This window comes from Dromiciops gliroides, chromosome 5 (genome assembly GCF_019393635.1).
Source record: "Dromiciops gliroides isolate mDroGli1 chromosome 5, mDroGli1.pri, whole genome shotgun sequence".
NCBI lineage: Eukaryota > Metazoa > Chordata > Mammalia > Microbiotheria > Microbiotheriidae > Dromiciops > Dromiciops gliroides.
In genome coordinates, this window is record NC_057865.1 from 64,822,799 (window position 1) to 64,843,714 (window position 20,916).

The 20,916-nt window shown below is 37.1% G+C and overlaps 1 protein-coding gene across 3 annotated transcripts in view; it reads right to left on the reverse strand.

Annotated features, from left to right (window-relative positions):
- LOC122727839 (protein adenylyltransferase SelO-like) overlaps positions 1-20,916 on the reverse strand; it is a 55,201-nt gene that overhangs the window by 28,228 nt on the left and 6,057 nt on the right. For 2 of the 3 annotated variants that reach the window (XR_006353206.1, XM_043965697.1), the window contains exons 2-11: positions 20,636-20,754; positions 19,820-19,948; positions 15,358-15,422; positions 15,216-15,272; positions 15,032-15,130; positions 13,629-13,696; positions 12,679-12,766; positions 10,377-10,446; positions 8,639-8,711; positions 3,644-3,727 (exon numbers count right to left, since the gene is read on the reverse strand). Coding sequence is in view for 2 of the 3 variants with exons in the window: in XM_043965697.1 (XP_043821632.1) it covers positions 3,644-3,727; positions 8,639-8,711; positions 10,377-10,446; positions 12,679-12,766; positions 13,629-13,696; positions 15,032-15,130; positions 15,216-15,272; positions 15,358-15,422; positions 19,820-19,948; positions 20,636-20,754 (852 nt within the window). In the remaining variant the exon portion in view is untranslated. The remainder of the gene's footprint in view (positions 1-3,643; positions 3,728-8,638; positions 8,712-10,376; positions 10,447-12,678; positions 12,767-13,628; positions 13,697-15,031; positions 15,131-15,215; positions 15,273-15,357; positions 15,423-19,819; positions 19,949-20,635; positions 20,755-20,916) is intronic. The other variant, XM_043965698.1, reaches the window with a different exon arrangement.

Consider the following 20,916-nt stretch of genomic DNA (forward strand, 5'->3'; position numbering starts at 1 on the left):
AAGTTTAACTGGTTTGTCAAGGGATCAAGATGGAGAAGTCAGGACAGTGTGACCAGTACAGGGGAATGGCAAGGGAAAGAGCAAAAGGTGGACAGACTGGAGGTCATAGTGAGGGTGAAGCATAAGTGAAGTCATCCCAAGACTCGGGCAGTGTGTACGGTTAGAAAATGAGAAAGCAGGGGGTGAGAAGGGATGGTGCTACAACTGATGTAAAGTTGTAGCACACCAGAAAGTTTGCCAGGTGAGATGGCTGATCCAGGCAAAGACTTCTCCTGGGGCTAGGCAAGTAGTATGGGTCTCTTCTACCCTTTGTTTAATAATTATGTAACAATATGTCATTGTATTATGTAATTATGTTATCAATATATTAATGATATATAATTAAATTATTAGATTATTTACACTAACTAAATATATTATTAAATTTATATAATTATATTACATTATCGTATATAATTAAAGTATACATTAATATATGTACTTCTATTTATACTAAGTATAAATATTTAAATGTCATTTATATATTGTTAATATATTATATAATATGTAATAATGTATGATAATATGACCATACTTATAGTTGTGACAGGTACCTCCTTTCATTGTCTTCTAATTTTTTTCCATATGATGACCTTCTCTATTTAGAACTGAAATCTATTTTGAACTATTGTGGTACACAGTGTAAAATGACTGTCTGTACCTAATTTCTACCAAACTACTGAAGAGCAGTCTCTCATGAAAAAGAGTCTCTCCTCTGGCAAGTTATGTGCTTAGGTTTATTAAACACTGGACTATACTATTTCCACTTTCTTCTGTCACTTAGTATGCTCCACTTACCTGCTTTTCTGTTTTTCAAACAGTACCAAATAGCTTTGATGACTACTGTTTTATAACATGGCCCTCTAGCTTCCTGGGTGTTCTCAAAAATCTTTATTACAGGGCAGCTAGGTGGCACAGTGGATAGAGCACCGGCCCTGGAGTCAGGAGGACCTGAGTTCAAATCCGGCCTCAGACACTTAACACTGCTGTGTGACCCTGGGCAAGTCACTTAACCCCAATTGCCTCACTTAAAAAAAATCTTTATTACACTCATATTTCTCATAGTTTATAATAATAAAAGTTCTTTCTCTGACTCTTTAAAACAAACAATCCACACCCAACCAAAGCATCATTTTAAATCATTCAAAAGGTAATTTGAGTCTCTATGCTTACTCCAGTTAGTTTTCTGTGCAAAACTGCCCAAAATCTATCCAAAAGCTATGCTTCTTCATCTCCATACATTAGCAGTTTTTGTTAAAACAGTTCGTTTCCTACTCTTTTCAAGTATCATAATACTCTTCTGTAACAGCAACAATATCTTACATCCCTTGACAATATTTTCTTTCACACAAAAATACTTTTGCTGTTCCTTTAAGCACTACAGTGGTCATTTTATCTTGAAGAGTATGAGAGAATATAGCATATGCTTTACATGGAAGTTTGCTGGCTAACAGCTTTGATGTCTTGCTTTTCTTTTTACTGTCAATAGTTGTGACTATGTTGCAAATATGATAAAAGCTGCCATATGGAAACATAAATGATTTTGCCTTAGAGTTGCTTTGGAAATGTTACCTAATTTATGGGTCTGCTGTTGTGCCATCTGTTAAAACAATAGTTTGCTATGCAATAACCTCTCTGAAAAACAACTGAAATGAAGCTTTTAAAATTTAGTTATTCCCTTTTTAAAATTTTCTAGTTTAAGGTACAGTTTTTCCTAAATGTATAAGGATCTCTTCTACTTTAAAGTGACACTGCCTTTTTTTACATCAGCATCATTGTCAACTAATATTTAGTTACCACCTGCTGGGTGTATGACAATACACGGGGGATTATCATCCATACCTGGATAAATCAGTTAACCAGAATAATCCCAAGCAAACAATTCGGTCCACAGGTGGGCTAGTTAGGTTTTTGTAGTTATATAACCAGAGTTTTGCCAAAAACTTCTGATCCCTTTTTTTCAAATGAGTAAAAATGTTCTTTCTTCAAAACAGTTACAGAAAGAAGAATCAGAAGAAACAGAAAGAAGAATAAACAGAAATACACAGTGGCTTCCCAATCAATGGCAGTCCAGGAAAAGGACAGGAAATGGGGAGGTCTTTTATTATATGAAAGTACACCCTTAACACAAATTGATGAAGCTCTATTCCCCAAGGAACAAATAATTTTCAAATGGGGAACCTCAAACTATCAACAACCATATGTAAAAGTATTCCAAAACACTAACAATGAGAGAGATGCAAAGAAAATAAACCCTGGGGTATCACGCTCCACACCAAGAAAATTGGCATAGATAACAAAAACCAGAAATAGTCATTGTTGGGGAAAATGAGATACATTGATATGTTGGTGGAGCTGTGAATTAATCCAATTATTATGGAAAATTATTTGGAATTATATAAGAAAAAAAACACTAAACGATTCTTACCCTTTGCCCCAGAAGTCATACTACTAGACAAAATAGCCCCAGAGACAGAAAGGCTAGATCTGTATCCATATTTATATCTATGTGTATATCTGGATCTAGATCTCTATCTATTCAGTTCACTTAAAAAAATGATATGTACACTAGGAACTGATACTTCAATCTTTAACTTTTTAAAAATTCAGATTATCTCAATATAATAAGTAGCATATCTTGTACATAATGTATTACAGTTTTTCCAAATATATTTCCAATTTTTTTTTTGAGAGGCAATTTGGCATAGTGGACAGAGAGTTCACCTGGGAGTGAGAGAGACCTGAGTTCAAGTCTTGTTTCTGAAAACTACTGGCTAAGTCACTCTGGATAAGTCACTTACCCTTCAGCACTCACTCCATGCTCTAAGACTCTACATTGCAGAGCAACTCTAGATTTGCTTTGGAAGAGGGCATTTCCTCAGTAGCAGATTCCTTATGCCAATGAAATCACAAGTCTGATACAAAAATATTTTTTCAAATATATAGAGGTACTATTATGATTAATAAAGCAGAAAGGAATTTAAAAGCACTACAACAGCAGCTTTTATTGTGTAATATCTCTATCAAAGCATACTAACAGCAGCACTACTAATGTGGGGGTAAAAGAAATTTTTTGAAGTTAAAATGGATATTCATATTTGAAACACTTTTTTTGTTTGTTTTTTAAAACAGTATGTAGTATAAATTGTTCTTTCAGTTCAGAGCACCATACCAACCCCCTCTACAATCCTAGGGAAATATTTTTACATGTGTGTTTAGAACGTAGATATGGGTAGTAATAGAAGATAAAAATAACTAGGTAGGTACTAGTGTCAATGCAAATCAAAACCAATTTTGGTGATTCTCATATAAAGCAATTTGGTTTGTTTTAATTTAACTCAGATGATCACAAGATCATCGATCTTGAAGTGGAAGGGAACTCAGATTCACCTTATAATTAAGAAAACTCGGCCCAAGGGAGGTTAACTCACTTGTCCAAGGTTACATAGGCAGTAATTATCCAAGGTGAAATTTGAACCCAGTTCCTCTGACTCCAAAGCCATTATTACACTCTATCAATGCTATCTCTAGTAGACCTCATCTATTAATTAGTCATCAACTTAGGATGGTAACTTTATATTGAAATGAAATGCAGAAAACATACTTGGATCATAGGCCTCCATAAAACCAAAAGGACCATAATCTATTGTAATAGATAATAAACTGAAGTTGTCAGTATTGCAAACACCTAAAACAGGGAGAGAAATTCAGAATAATTATATCATTTATAATTATACAACTTAGATGTGCATGTGTATATATATGTATATATATACATATATATATATATATAATTTATAGAACCCTACTAAGTTATAAAGAATGGAGAGGGAAAGAAGTTTATGAAAAAAAGTATTAATTATAGAAATTGATTTTATTTATTTTGTTTTAATGTAATAAACATTTTTATTTATAGTTTTGGGTTCCGATGTTTACCCCTCCTTCCTTCCCTTCTGTTCCCCCCTTCCTGAGGCAGCAAGCAATCAAATTATGGAAATTGAATAAAATATTTATATATAAAATTTTATCACTGGCCAAGTATAATAGTGTAGTTAACTTTAGATAGTTAAAGAAAAAAAGTTTTCAAATTAAGACTAATCTATATATTGTGCACAACAGAATTTCAATCCCCATAAAAATGATAAGATCCACCTGAAAGAAAAAAGAATTCCAACTAAATTTCATCTTTAGTGTCCACTCTGGCCCCGTAAGGCATCACCTCTATTTTTCATTTTTGTCTCCTTAATGCCCAGCACTGTGCTTACACACAGTCAACATTTAATGGGTGGCTACTGAAAAGAATTAAATTCCTTTTTGGTTAAAAAGAAACACCATATAATTTAGAATAAGAGAAAAGGAAGGTAATTGGAAAAGGTATAAGTGAAGATATTTTGATACACAGAGGAAATTACCTAATACTGAAGTAACATCACTAAAATACTTTCTATAATTTATGAATAAAATAAAATGCACACCCCAAATAATGTAATCATCTTTTAAGACTTCAAACTATCTCAAAGATCATTAATTTTACTTCATTTGCAGATGGAAGAACTGAAGCCTAAAGACGTTAAAGGATTTGCCTACAGTCACATAAGAGAGACTAGAACTCAGGGCTCCTCTCAGTCCAAAACTTTTTTGCTATACCATCACACAACAAATCATACAGATATACAAAAACTCTAGTCTGTACATTTGCATTTAAAAATAGATAAATATCTAGTTATGAAAAACCTGAAATAATGAACCAAAAAGGGATCATTTAATGACATATGCTATAGCAATAGCCTTCAATTATAATGAGATGCTTTCTTGGTGCTTTTTTGCCTATTACAGTAATCCTAAAATTAGTTTATGTCCCCATAAAGACTACGTAGGGGGTTCAAAAGTATTTGAAATGACAGGTGGCCATCCTGAGATTTAAAGATAATCATGGATAACAGAATTAGGACTTCCAGAGAGGAGGCAAGATGGTGGAGGAAAGACATTAAATACACAGAGCTCCTGACACAATTACCCCCAAAACAGCAATAAAACAACCCCTGGAGCAGCAAAACACACAAAAAGATGGGCTGAGATTATTCTCCAGCCAAAGACAGCTTAGAAGGGGCTGCTGGACTGCAAGAAGAGTCCAACCCCACGATTGCACCAACACAGTCCCCAGGCAGGCTGCACCAGGGAAACTTACCCCCGAGCCTCTGAATCAGCTGCAGTACCAGCATCTTCTGGAACTAAGCTTATGGTCAGGTGAGAGGGCTGAATGGCTGGGGGGGGGGGGTTGTTGGGGAGAATATAGGGGTATCTATGGGACCTAAGGAAGAATCTGGCTATCCCACCCTAGAGGGGAACCAGGAAGAAATCTTGAGTGGTGGGAGGCCCAGGTGGGGTAGGGGTGCAGGTTTGTTGGAAGTTAAGAACCACAGCACAAAAAGTTTTGCTAGCTGGTTAAATAGCAAGTTAGCTTGAGGTTATCTTCGGACCAGAGAACAGGCCAGACAAGAAAAACCTTCCCTCCCTCAAACCAAAACACCTGCGACCCTCTGAAGCTTAGGACAGTGTAGCTTGGAAGTAAAAGTAAAGTAAAAGATGGCAAGATGAGCAAGCAAAGTTGAGAACTATAGGAAGTTTCTTTAGTGACAAGGAAAATCAAGGTACACCCTCAGAAGAGGATAATAACCTCAGGGCCCCTACATTCAAAGCTTCCAAGAAAAATATGAATTAGTCTCAGGCCATGGAAGTGCTCAAAAGGGACTTTGAAGAGAAAGTAGGAGAGATGGAAAGAAGATTTAGAGAGGTAGAGGAAAGAATGGAAAGAGAAATGAGAGCAGTGCAGGAGAGTCATGAGAGAAAAGTCAACAGCTTGAAAAGCCAAATGGAAAAGGAGATAAAAAAGCTGTCTGATGAAAATTATTACCTAAGAACTAGGATTGAACAAATGGAAGCTAGTGATTTTATGAAAAACCAAGACACAGTAAAGCAAATCCAAATGAATAAAAAAAATAGAGGGCAATATCTCCTTGGAAAAACAGCTGACCTAGAAAGTAGATCCAGGAGAGATAATTTGAAACTAACTGCCTGAAAACCATGACCAAAATAAGAGTTTAGACAGCATCTTTCAGGAAATTGTCAGGGAAAATTGCCTTGATATTATAGAAGCAGAAGGTAAAATAGAAATTGAAAGAATCCATCAATCACCTCCTGAAAGACATCCTAAAAGGAAAACCTCCAGGAATATTATAGCCAAATTCCAGAGCTCCCAGATCAAGGGGAAAATATTGCAAGCAGCTAAAGATAATCATGGATAATATCTAATATTTTATCTTAGGAACACTGGTGTCAAGAAAGCAACTTCCTAGGGAGAAAATTAGAGGTCAGAAAAAGAAAGAAAATTTTCAGTGCCTCTCATAGAGAAACTGACAGTGGGATTGGGACAGGAAGACCTCACCAGCTATTTTCTTACCCTGAAGAAACCATTACCATGAGGCCCAGTCTCCTGACTGGTGAGACTGACTGGCCTGCACCATCATTTCTTGAGGAACCCCAGCTTCAATCTGGACTTCCTCTCTTCCCTCAACTTTTTAGCTCTCCTTTATGTTATGCCTTCTTCTATTAGAATGTAAGCTCCTTGTGGATAAGGACTATCTTGCTTATCTGTATTTGAACCCACAGTGCCCCCTGGAAAGCACTTAATAAATGATCACTCTAGGGGCAGCTAGGTGGCGCAGTGGATAGAGCACCAGCCCTGGATTCAGGAGGACCTGAGTTCAAATCTGACCTCAGACACTTGACACTTACTAGCTGTGTGACCCTGGCCAAGTCACTTAACCCCAAATGCCTCACAAAAAACAAAAACAAAAACAAACAAATAAATAAATAAATGATCACTCTATCTATCTAGCTTTCTGTCTGTCTGTTGGTCTATCTATCCATTGGTCTGTCTATCCATCTATCTATCTTGGAGCTAATTTTGTTACATGCTTCTCCCTTAAACCCCATATACCATCAGTTGCCATGTCTTGTTGACTTTCCATCTACCTCCTCTCACATTATCTAGTTACCATCTTTCCACTCCCATAACCACTACACTAGTTCAGGTCCTTATCACCTCTCTCCTGGATTATTGTAATATCCTCTTCATTGGTGTCCCTGCCTCACATTTCCCTCAACTCCAACCCATCCTCCACAAAGCTGCCAAAGTGATATTCCTAAACAGTATCTCACCATGTCACTCCCCTACTCAATTAACTCCACTGCCTCCCTCTTACTTCAATGATCACATAGAAATGCCTCTGGCTTTTAAAACTCTCCCTAACCAGACTCCAAGCTACCTTTTTAACCTTAATGTACCTTCCTTTCTCTCACATACTCTGGAGTCCAGTTAAACTGGCCTTCATGTTGTAGCTCACTCATGACACTCCCATCTCCCATCCCCAAGCCTTTCACATTCCTGGAATACTCTAACTCCTCATTTCTGACTCTTAGTTAGAATTCCTAGTTTCCTTAAAAGCTCAGTTTAAGTTCCATTTCCTAACATGAGGCCTTTACTGATCTCCACCCCCTCTCCAGCTGTGACTGCTTCAACCACAAATTAGCTTATATTTATTTTGCATATACTATATCTGAACATATAGAATATAAGCTCCTTAAAGGGAGAAACTGTCTCATTGTTATCTTTATATTACTAGTGGTTAGCACATAGTAGGTCCTTAACAATGCTTATTGATTGACTGATTCAGAGAAGAATGGCATCTCTCCAAATGTCATATGATAACATATTGTCCTTTATGATGTTACTACAAAAAGTCCATAAAGTTTTCTACTTGCAATTAAAGCAGTCATTCTCTCATCTCTTGTGGCTCCTGTGCCTCCTGTGCTCTGTGGTTATGGGCCAGAATAATATGACAAACTAGAACAGTAAGCCAGAGTTACAAAACTTGGATTCTAGTCTTTGCTCTGATACACAACTTAAAGTTTGCAACTTTAGGCAAGTCCTCTGCATCTTAATTGTCTTATCTATAAAATAGGAAAGCTGGACTAGAAGATTTCTAATATCCTTTTCCAACTTGAAAACTCTATATAAGTAAATGGTTCACAAAGCACTACTATCAGCACACTTGCTGCCACTAACAAAAGACATCCCCCCACAACAGCCCAATGAGATCAGATTCCCATGGAACATTGTTCTGTCATCCTTAAATGTAACATACTCATTATTACTACCAATATAATTAGCTCTATATGATATACAGAATTGGGAAAGAGATTGTAAAATCCATAAATAAAGACAAATGTTTTTTCCTACTCATTTAGAAAGTTATGGCTTTTGAATTCTACCCTTTAAAATGAAGATACACATTTTAAAATATACAATGTATTACTATTTTCTCTTCTTCTATATAATGTCCAGTTCAAAATATTTTTAAGGAGAGAAAAATCTATAAAGGTAAAGAACAGTAAAGATTAGTATATTAAAAGCCTTAAGTAGTATATTAACAGAAAAATTTTAAAACAAAACACATGAATGACAATGAAGTGCATTCCTTTAACAAACGGATTCTATTTTAGTATCTGAAAGATGCAATATAACTAGATAACTTACCATGAGCGAAACCTACAGACATCCATGAAGCAATAAGATGTGCTGTTGCAGATACCACATGAGAGAAAAAATCCTGAAATCAAATCCAAAATCTTCTTGGTCTGTTCAATAATATGTACTATAATGGATTATACTAACAAGAAATTTAGAAAATATGGAGAAAATATTGTGGAAAGACAACTGAAATTACTCAACCAGCAGAAAATAAATAGTAGAAAAATAAAATAAAATAAAATAAAGGAAGTATGATGGCTTTTTTTCTGGGCAATGAGGGTTAAGTGACTTTCCCAGAGTCACACAGCTAGTAATTGTCAAGTGTCTGAGGCCGGATTTGAGCTCAGGTTCTCCTGAATCCAGGGCTGGTGCTTTATCCACTTTGCCACCTAGCTGCCTGCTATGATGACTTGTTCTTTTTTTTATTTTATTTTTTATTTTTTTGGTGAGGCAATTGGGGTTAAGTGACTTGCCTAGGGTCACACAGCTAGTAAGTATTAAATGTCTGAGGCCGGATTTGAACTCAGGTCCTCCTGACTCCAGGGCCGGTGCTCTATCCACAATGACTTGTTCTTTATCTCTTTTTTAACTCTAGCAAAAGAAAATTTCCAGTAAACGAGAGTTATAAAACTGTGGACTGGTTTAACAGGGGAAGTTGTAGATCTCTGCAGCTAAGGTAATCTTGAAGGACAGGTCATCAACTTTCAGGTAAAAGTGCTTTCTAGTTTTAAGATTTTTCCATTCATAATCAAAATGAAACATTTATGGGGCAGCTAGGTGGTGCAGTAGATAAAGCACCAGCCCTGGATTCGGGAGGACCTGAGTTCAAATTCGGCCTCCGACACTTGACCCTGGGCAAGTCACTTAACCCTCATTACTGTGCCCCCCCCCCCAAATGAAACATTTACTTCCAGGTCTATCACAGCATAACAACCTTATGATTACAGAAGTTTAATGCTGAAAGGGACTCCAGATATTTTGTAGTTCAACCTTGTTTATTTTACAGATGAGAAAACTGAGTCCCTTTAAGATTAAGTACCTTGCCCAAGGCAACATATCTAATTAGCAGGAAAGTCAAAATAAGAATCTATATCTCTTCTTTCCCAATACTGAAAGTACAATTCTTCTACCTCCTGTTACCCCATAAAAAGATACACAACAACCATCCAACTAATACTCTTTATCACACTTAAATTCTTTTGAGATAAATTAAACATAATTTTATATGAATGGAGAGAAGAATCAACAGCATATATATTGGAGTATTTTTTCAGAAAAATACACGACTAGAATGATTCATCTATGAATAGAAAGCTCTATACAATATCAGCTTTGATAAAAGAGAATAAATATCCAATATTCCAAATATCCAAAATCTACTCAAAATTACCTAACTGTAGATTAAGACTATGGGTTTTTCCTCCATTTCTGGATATTCTTTTTGGGGGGTGGGGGTGGGGCAGTGAGAGTTAAGTGACTTGCCGAGGGTCACACAGCTAGTAAGTGTCAAATGTCTGAGGCCAGATTTGAACTCAGGTCCTACTGAATCCAGGGCCAGTGCTTTATCCACTGTGCCACCTAGCTGCCCCTCTAAATACTTTTTAGACTAAAACAACTTGTCTCTCTACAAACCTCATACTAAAGAGCTACATAATATTTTTGTTCACTCAGTATAAAAATTCTAACGTGCAAACCTCTAGATAGACAAAAGGAAAAGATTTCCCTCCTCTTTTTGAAAGCTTACCAAGTATCTGTTGGGATTCTTCACATCTACTGATGGAAAATGTTCCTGTATGACAAAGTTTAATAATTTCCTAGGAAGAAAAAATACTATTCAATCAACTAGTCTGAGGAATAAAGTATTAGATTAAGCCCATTTTCTTTTTTTTTAAATACACTCTCCTATTTCTCCCTTCTCCCCCTCTGCCATCTCTTATAACAAAGATTTTTAGAAAAAGAATAAAGAGGGGGAAAATTCAATAAAACCAACTAATATATTTTTTTTAAATTGACATTATATTCAATGTTGCACATATATAGCCACATGCCCCTATTTTTCCCACATAAGAGCAGGGAGAGGTGTTTTCTTATATTTTTCCTTTGAAACCAAGTTTATTCTTTGTAATTTTGAAATATTCCGTTGTTATTCTTTCCACTGTTGTTCTTTAAGGTATTGTACTTCACTATATATGTTTATATGTATCTTTCCCATGCTTCTCTGTAGTTATTATATTTATAGTTTCTTACTACACTGTAATGTTCTATTATATTAACATACCAAAAATTTATTTAGCCATTCTTTAATTGAGGGGAAACTGTTCTTTCTTTGCTACCACCAAAAATGTTGCTATAAATATTTTGATGTAAATGGAACCTTTTTTTAAAACCACTTTCCTCAGTTACAGAATGCATTAGTAAAGCTTAAATGATAGAAAAAATAAAACGTATCAGATCCTTTCACTCTTATACCAGTCAAAGGAGCTACCTCTGCCTTTCTAAAATGTAACTGAGCTCCTGAGAATTCTCAGATCTTGCCTTATTTAAGGCTAAGAAAGGTGCTGAAATGACTCTCCAATGCCTGCCCCCCCAAAATTGTAAAATGCTAATCCTCGCAAAGGCCTCTGACTAAGAATGACTAAGAACTGGGAGACCTGGACACTGTAATGACAAGTCTGCCCTGGAAAGAGATTTTAGGTTGTGTCTAGGTTGAAGCAGAAAAGATAAAAAACCTTGACCTCCCTCCCATGCAAGTACAAAGGCTAACAACACACTGAATATAGGACAAGCTTTATTTAATCTGACAGAAAAACCACTAAACACAAAAGACTGACACGCTAACCCTACATGTTCAAAACAACTCTCCTTTTCTTCCTAGTGAGCCTCCATTTTCCACAAAACTATGCTACACTTGAAGACTCTGTGTGCCTTGAAAGGGAAGAGTAGCTGGGGTTGCAAGCCTCTTGGAGAGAGCCACAACTGCCCGTCAAAGAGGGGCTCCCACCTGAGACTGGTGCTCTCCAGAGGAAGCCTATGCTCCTCCAGAAAACATATGGCCCCGTCACAAGAGAGAAACACATTGTTGCAGAATGGCATCCGCATGGGAAAAGATTCTTGGCCAAGGCAGGAGATGAAAAAATACAAGCTAGAAATAGTCACAGCAGTGAAGCAATAGATGAATTCCCACACAAGAGAAGAAATTCCAAAGCCAAATCTCCTGGACACTGAAGAGGAGTTCCAGGACGACAAGTTCCAAGATCACATAGAGGAGTTCCAGGATGAAGTAAGTGCCAGAATCAAGAAACAGTGAGGCCTCCATCAGGTGAAGGGAATCCAGACCTCATCCTCTACTAATACTGTGAGACAGGCACAAGAGCAGTGGGAGGAAGCAAGGCTAGGGACCCCCAGTTCTTTGCTCTAGAAAAGGAACCTAAAGCACAAGGTAGCGCTTGCTCTAAGTCTGGAAGACTAAACACGTCTCTGGGGGGAAGTGAAAGAGAGACATTACTTTCACTGTTTATGGGCTTCTGCAAAAGACTTTTCTTGTGTGTTTTCAGGTGTCAGGTAAAATGAAGTCAGTCCTATCTGAAGGGTATTGTCGACCTGAATGTCTGCACAGAAGCTGAACTCTTAACAGTTTGTGAAAAGACTCAAACCTGAGTCAAGTGCTGATATCCTTAGGAGAAACTCGGCATGCGGGCAAATGAGCTAACTTTCAATTGTTCCCCAAAGAAACCCCGAGTTGGGGTTTTGACAAAGAGAGAGAGACATGAGAGTGACAAGCCCAGGATTACACCTGACCTGTTTACACCCAGAACTTCAGTTCTCTATTTCAGGTCCCACTAGAATGGGAGGCACTGAGGCCTAGCTGGACTGCCTGACATTTTTATAACACCTAATGCAAGGCTGGGTACAAAGCAATTATTCAGGAAATATTTATTCACTGAATTTTTTTTCCTTATAAGAAAACAGAATATCTTTAATAGCATATAAGAAATCACCTATATGTTAAAATGTCTTCGATCATATTGTGAATATAACTTATTGACCTTAGTAAGTCCAGTTCACCATAATGAGCCAAAATTTCTAATGATCCAATGCGGAACCATGATTTTGCAATGCGTAGAACTACTGCACCTTAAAGAGAAACATTTCAAAAATTAGAAAGCTATTTTAATGTGATGAAGGTAGAACATGTGAATTTCTTTAAGATAAAATTATCTTTATAAGACAATTTTAATAGTACAATCCATTGGGAAAATATTTAGCTCCTGGTTACTTGCAAGTAGATTAACTATACAAGATGTGATAGAATTTTCCCACTGATGTGACCCTTCCTCAAAATTCAGATTCTGGGACACCTGTATCCTGCTAGGGACCTTCACCTCTAGGAATACTAAAGCAATAGAATGGTCATCCTGCAGGGCACTACTCCAAAAAGAGGCATACCCACTTCCCCTGACATTTCCCACTACTCTGCAAATCTTAAAGCACTATATAAACATTACCTATTATCTAATAAAGGAAAGCAACAGCCTCCTATCCACTGTTTTTTCTTATCCCCATGACCACTGACTTACACTCATTCATGTGAATTCACAAGAACTGATTTTATCAGAAAATAATAGGTAGTAAAATGCTCTGGCAAAAGACCAAACGTGTTATCTGCAATGTGAGAACATTTCACAAATTCGTGACTTTCTGCTTGTTTATCTTTCTATTCTTTTCAATTAAATGCTTTTATCCTATTATCTGTTCTTCCTCCCTTTTTGATGAAAACCTATCTAAAGTAAATTGCCTGCCTCCTTAACAAAGGGTACTTGAAAAGACCTAGAATGCCTATCTGCAAACAGATGTACTTTGCACAGGGGACAGCAACTGCACTGTTAGGCCATATAATTATTGGGAAAGTATAATTACATATGATTCACCATATATTTTTGTCTTTGTGAAATTTGGCCTTAATTTTCCAGAAGTGTTTTTCAAATGTTATCATTACCTCTTTCTTTCTGGATGTTTCCATTGTAGAAATTATCTCTCCACACATCATCATCACTTACAACCAGACTGAAAGAAAAGAGAAATAATCAAGTTAAGTGATACTGAACACTTTTTTTTTTTTAGTGAGGCAATTGGGGTTAAGTGACTTGCCTAGGGTCACACAGCTAGTAAGTGTTAAGTGTCTGAGGCCGGATTTGAACTCAGGTACTCCTGACTCCAGGGCCAGTGCTCTATCCACTGCGCCACCTAGCTGCCCCCGATATTGAACTTTTTAAAAGTTGTATTTTCATTAACACAGATGTTCTGAATTCAGAGAAAAAGATTTCCACTGTTTAAATAGTTCCACTTTATACCACAAAGTATGGAAACAGAAAATTTACAGGCCACAGAGCAATCTTTTTTAGTAAAATGCTTGCTTTTAGTTACAGCATCAGTGGTTGTATTTACCAATAAACCAAACACCTGTACTAGCTTAAAAAAACAAAAAGCTGTTTTGTTCTTCAGTCTTCACATTGACAAAGCAACTATTCAAGATATAAGAGAGAAAATAACTGAAAATAAGAAACTGGAGCGGAGGGGACAGCTAGGTGGTACAGTGGATAAAGCACCGGCCCTGGATTCAGGAGGACCTGAGTTCAAATCCGACTTCAGACACTTGACACTTACTAGCTGTGTGACCCTGGGCAAGTCACTTAACCCTCACTGTCCCATAAAAACAAAAACAAAACCAAAGGAACAAACGAAAATAGGAAACTGGATGATAAGCTAAAATGTTACTTAGTAATAAAACAGCACGTGTTGCTCTGCTGATATTTAACTTTATGTGTTTTTAAAATTACTTTTTATCATGGCAGCTCAGCTTCAGCCATGCCACTATTTGAAGAAGCAGGCAAAATGCTGAACTGTTATAACTGTATTTTTGAGCATTATAGACAACTTAGCTCTTTTATCAGAAATAGTGGAAATGATAAAAGGCTTCTAACAAGAAGCCTTGTTAACTTATACTATCTCTCTGCAGAGAATGTGACTATCAGGGTAGCTAGGTGGCACAGTGGATAGAGCACTGGCCCTGAAGTTGGAAGGACCTGACTTCAAATCTCACGTCGAACACTGATTAGCTATGTGACTCTGGGCAAGTCACTTAACCCCAACTGCCTTAAATATCTAGGCCCATCTCCAGTCTTCTTGATATATATCTTGCCACTGAACCCAGATGGCCCAATTCACAAGTCATAACATCACCCCAATAACATAGTCCTCTTAGAGAATGAAGGAAAAACAATAGTATGACTATCACGGTTAATTATACTATCAATGAAGTAAGCATTTTTGGAAGGCAACATTATCTAGTCCTAAAAGTTAGTTTCATTATCTTTGTTATATAGGTTAAAAAGGGACTACCTCAAAGCTCTGCTTGTTGGGATGCCGAGGTAGTGCAAGGCCTCACTAGCCAAAAATTCTCTCACCGAGGAACGCAACACAGCTCTTCCATCACCATTTCTACAGAAAGTTTTAAAAAGTTTTATTTAAAAGTTTAAATGCATTACAATTCTACCTAAATGACTAAAAAAGCATGAAACTCTACCGTGAGTATGGGGTCTTTCCAGAGCCTTTTAACTGGAGTTCCCACTTTTCACCATACCTTCCAAAAGAATAACAATATATTAGAATGTCCCCTTGTCTTACCCAAAGGAATGTAAAATATTTTTCTGTAAAACATCTGATACCTGTTTGTGTATATTCCAATAAGGTGGGCTCTTCCATCCCCAAGCTGATCTGCCCAGGTTCCAAACTTGGAAAAAAATTCACATTATCAAAGTCATCTTTTATTAATTCTCTCTCTTAAGAATCATTTTTTAAAATGACTGATTGCTATTAAACAAAAGGACATTAGATATTATCATGCTGGAGTTACAATGAATGACTTGGCCCTAAATGAGGAAAATGTATTTTCCATTAACTTTTAGTTACATGGTTATCTTATAATATCCATCTGAAAGACACTGAAACTGATCATCCATTAGGAGGATCTCTGCCCCACGGAGGCAGTCAGGAGAAAACAGAAGTATGAAACTCAGAGGGAAAGCAATCATAGAAACAGGGAGGTACAAAAACAAAGTATGGCATAGCAATCCTGGATTTGGAGCCAAAAGACCTGCGTTGAGTGCTGGCTTTGATGTGTATTAGCTATGTAATCCGTTATAAGTCAATGAGCCTCAATCGCTGATCTGTAAAATGGAAATAAATATTTGTATTACCTAAGGGTTTTGTGTAGGTAAAGCTAGGCAGTACAGTGGATTGAGCACTGGGCAGGGAATCAGGAAGACTCTTCTTCATGAGTCCAAATCTGGCCTCAAACACTTACTAGCTGTGTGACCCTGAACAAATCATTTAACCCTGCTTGCCTCAGTTCCTCATCTGCAAAGTGAGCTAGAATAGGATATAGAAAATCACTCTACTATCTTTCTCAAGAGAACCTCAAATAAGGTCATGAAGAATTGGACGTAGTGAAAAATGGCTTAACAACAAAAGTTTTGTGAGGAAGATGTTCTGTACATGTCAACAAAATAGCTCAACGTGAAGTACAATGTAAGAAAGATAGACTAGAAAAACAAAGTAAGGAGAAAGTAGGCTAGGATATGTAAAGATGTGGCAGGGATTTAGATGTCCATGTGCTTGAGCTGAGTTTACTACAAGCAAGTAGAAAGGGAAAAGGTTTAAAATAGCAAAAGAAAGCCAACAGAAAGATAGTTGGATAATTAAATATATCTTCTTACTAAATATTTAAATCATGTCAAGAAATCTAGGGACAAAATGTGAAGTCTGAGACACAGTTTGGTTCTTGAATAATACAATAAGGCAAAGACAAAAAAATTCTGTTTCCCCTAAGATTGCGTTATTAGTGCATTAAAGGTACCTATTAATATGTTATACGTTAACATCACCAAATTCTACCCTACTACTATATTGTAGCATAAAGGTTTTCCTCCATTCTTGAAATCTATGCCAAACAGTTATAGCATTGTATATGCAATGTTTGGGTTCTAGACCTGCCTGTCACAAATACTGGTTGTGTGACTACCACAAGTCACTAACCCCTCAGTATTTACTCTACAGGCTGAGTGACAATGGGCAATTCTCTAAGCCTAAAAACAAGAGAGGTGATGATCTGCATTTGTTTGGAAAAGGTATCCATACTCCACAGTGATGAAACTGAAGGTCTAGAATGAACTAAATCACAACAAAAGACACTATGCCAGTTGAATGAAAAAGCTTCAAGTATGGGCTGATGAGAGACTGTCACCTGAAAACCAGCCTAAGTTTAAAAAGGATCATGACAGAAAGACTGCCACAAAATGATGAATTCGTATTGCCCCAAGCAATCATAATACTGCCTATAAAACTCATACTGATGAAATTACAGATGTTCTGAAATATTAAGGGAATGAAATCTATACAAATGACTGTTTCTGCATCAAGACTGAACTAGCACTAAGGTCCCTTACAAGATAATAGCTTTGCAGTCCGAGAGCCCTGAAATAAATGAGATTTTAAGTATTTAGTCAACTGTCTCACACACCCATCACATACTTTAGGCTGTTCACTGACAGCAGCTTAGAGGGCTTTGGAACAGTTTTATACCAAGAGAAAAATGGGGACCATAAGTTGCCTGCCTTTGTTAGGTAAATACTTACTGACAATGACATTACTCCTTGGCTTTGAAGTAGATCATCACTTATAATTGTCACTTCCTAGACTCTGTCTATGAAGCTCAATTTCAAGTGTGGGCAGACAACAGTCTATTCATATATTCTGACCAGTATCAAGGTAAATTTTACCTGCCAGAAGTGGGTAACCAAATATGAGTTCTGGGTACACAAGTGGTCAAGAATCATTTACCCAGGTATACCTATTGTTGTAGAACATAGGTGAAGGCAATCTGTGACATTTAGGGAGCAAAGCCACTGATACTTGGGTGTTTCCCTGTTGAGTGTTATATATCAATGGATGTAAATTTTGTTGGGTCAGTCCAATCTTCTTTGCCTTGGTTGTCTGTGGATTGGATTGGTGTGTCAGGGAGTTGGAGAGATCTTTGTGAAGACATCCAAGAAATATTAAAGGTAAAAAAACAAGTGTGTAGCCCTCAGCTACTTAAACTTCATTCTCAAAATGGTATCTTTTTGTTGAGAGAATGGTAGAAGTTGGATCTATGTCATTAAGCACTGCATTCTACTATAAATGATCCAACACAAGGTAGAAGAAAGCAGTTGCTGCTACCCTACACACCATTACATGGCCATGAATGCACTACACAATAAACTGGTACAGTTAGGCCCAGAGAGAGCGATGGAATTAGTATGAAATTAGGTGTTGGGGAAAAGTGGGCTGATGAGCACAAACTCCTTTTCATATCCTCCACTCAGCTCCTGTCATCTGTGAGGACCACAACTGGAATCATGCTGGTGGAAAGGGGTTGAAAGGAATTTTCTTACTCAGAGACAAATGAGAATTCCTCTAGATAAAGCACACTAAAAGACATCAGGGGAAAAGATGGTTGAAAAACTTAAAAGGTCCAAGGGCTTTTCTAGCTAGCTGACGGGTGGCTGTGGAGGACTAATCTCCAAAGAGTTAAGAAGCTGTAGCTTATGAGCTTTTCTGGAGCAGAAGCCGTACCACCTGCAGCGAGAGATGAGTAAAGAAGCTGAATCCCAGTTGATGAGCAAATGGCAGCAGACAGCAGCAGAAATTCACCAGAAATGTTCAGGAGCGACTCAATGGAGATGAGCCATAGCAGAGAGCAGCTGAGCAAGGATACCCAAGAGAGAGAAGCACAACCACCTCACCAAACGGAAGGAGTGGCTCTACAGCTTTGGAGTTGTAAGCTCCCTGACTATGTTTCCTTCCTATCTGTCCCTCCATACACACTCCCAAACTCCTTGGCTTCCTTCCATAGATGCTCCCTCCGTGTGTCCCCTTGTATCTGTGTTCCCTGATTGTATATTCCCTACATGTGTTACTCCCTACCCCACTAGCTGTGTAGTAACTTGTAGGAGAGAGTGTACCTTTCCCCCAGTGCAAGGACTGCAAAGAGAAATCTTTCGTTACTTATTTTTCTGGACTATTTGATTAAATGTCTTTTGCCTTGAACCAGTATGTCATTTGGCTAACTTTGCCGGTTAAAAGGAACATATTGTTGAGGGCTCATGAGCTTTGGTTTTTGAGGTGCCACTGACGGACAAAATGGTCAGGAGATAGAATAGCTTTCTGGGGACCTAAGTTTGAGAGAGGCGCAAGAGTCAAAAAATACTAAATAAATATTATCTAGCCCAAAAAGAGTGTCATAGGGCTTGAACAACTAAGCCCATGTTACTGACTTTCCTTTTCATTTCCATAGTTGAGCACCCTGCTCCTGTAGTGCTAAACCTATGTCCTTCCATGATATCCATGAGGGAAGCAGAGTTAGAGTCAGAGAAGGCCAAACAACCCCCTCTGATCCAGCACAGGCAAGACACCCCATCTCCATGACCCCGGCTTTCATAAAGCTCACAGGATAACAGATTCAGAGATGGAAGAGACTTGAAAGGTCATCTCATTCAAAGATTTAACCCAAGAGCAAAGGCCCTCTGAGAAATTAAGGTTGTCACAGACAAAAAGCCCCATTTGTCCCCAAAGGAGTTCATGTAAAAATCCATCCGAAGGGTGCAGAAGATCTTTGAGCTGATCCTCAGACAGCAAAAGGCCATCACGGCTGCACTGGAGCCCATCAAACTGGGACAAACTGGTGATGCTGGATTCTCGAGTACCAATGTATCTAACGACAGGTTCTCCTTGAGGGAAGGAAGAGCCTCAAAGGGACCTATAGAACTACTAGTACACTATGCATAGCCTTAGGATACAATAATAACACACACACCATCTCAGAGGGGTATGTAAGATCTGATATTCTCACAGCCGCTCCTTTCATGGTTCCACTCTGATGATATGGGACCTAGAAAATATCCCAACAATAACTCTGACAGTGGTGCTCTATATGGAGATATAGATTCTAAATACTAAAACATTCCAAAATCATCTTGTTCAATTTTCAATATTCTGGACCAAGGAAATTATTTGAACAACAACTTCCTAACTTAAACAACTCTAAAAAATGTCTACATTTCCATGTTAGAGAAGCAATATTAGCTTTACCTGATGGCCTCCATATCTATGGGCCAATGGAATAGAACCAGATACTATCTTTTCACCACTTACGAGCTGAATAAAATCATGTGTTTTTGAAACAGAAAGATCAAGGTCCAAAATATCTTCCAGAACATCCTAAAACAAATCACATTAAAAAATTGTAAATAGGCCTTCTAGTAGTTTTATATCAGAGCACTGATGACAAAGGTAAACAAAAGAAAAAGGCATAATCATTTCAATAAATGCATTATTAATAGTCTAGCTCCAACATATCTGTTTATCTTTGCTTATTAATATCTCGAAAAGCTGGTAATTCAGTCACCTGCATTAACAAGTACTACAAACAAGAAAAAATATCTAATTCTACTTCACTGGAAAATTCTTGGGGTTTTTTTCTTAAAGTTGTATGCATAAGGATTAGTTATAGTCTGAAAAAATATTGCCTTTCCTTCTAGTGTAAAGATCTTTATGCAACTGAAAAATTATTCATTTTTCATTTTGAGCCATGGAATAAGATCATATCATTGCAGGACATCTTAGGGCAGATTTGTAAAGAATATTTTCAGGGTTATATGATATTCTGACCTATTCCCAAGCCCCACTCCCCTCAGTATTTTCTAATAGCTATTAGTGCTGGAACACTATTTTTGCATGGTCATTTATATAATTGTGAGGCCATCAAGGTACATGAATAAATTAAACATAAATGCAATAATTTACCCACTACATATATTAACTCTGACAGAACACATTATCATTCTTTTTTTTATCAATGTTTCAGGGACTTAAAGTATTCTTACTTTTACTATAAAAGAGCCTAACCTTTGAAACTGCTACAAGATGAATCCTTGATTTGAAAGGAGTAGGGTAGACAATAGAAAAAATACAGTTTCTCACTTTTCGAACATAATTTTCATAAACTGGATCAACTGGAAATATACCTGGTAGGAAAAAAAAAACTCTTAAATTCACTCTTATTTATTTAGTCTATATTTCCTAAAATTTTATAACAAAGTAAAAATGACATCTACAAACTCAAAACACATAAATTTCATGAAGTTCATTTCTTTCTTTCTTTTTTGGTGGGGCAATGAGGGTTAAGT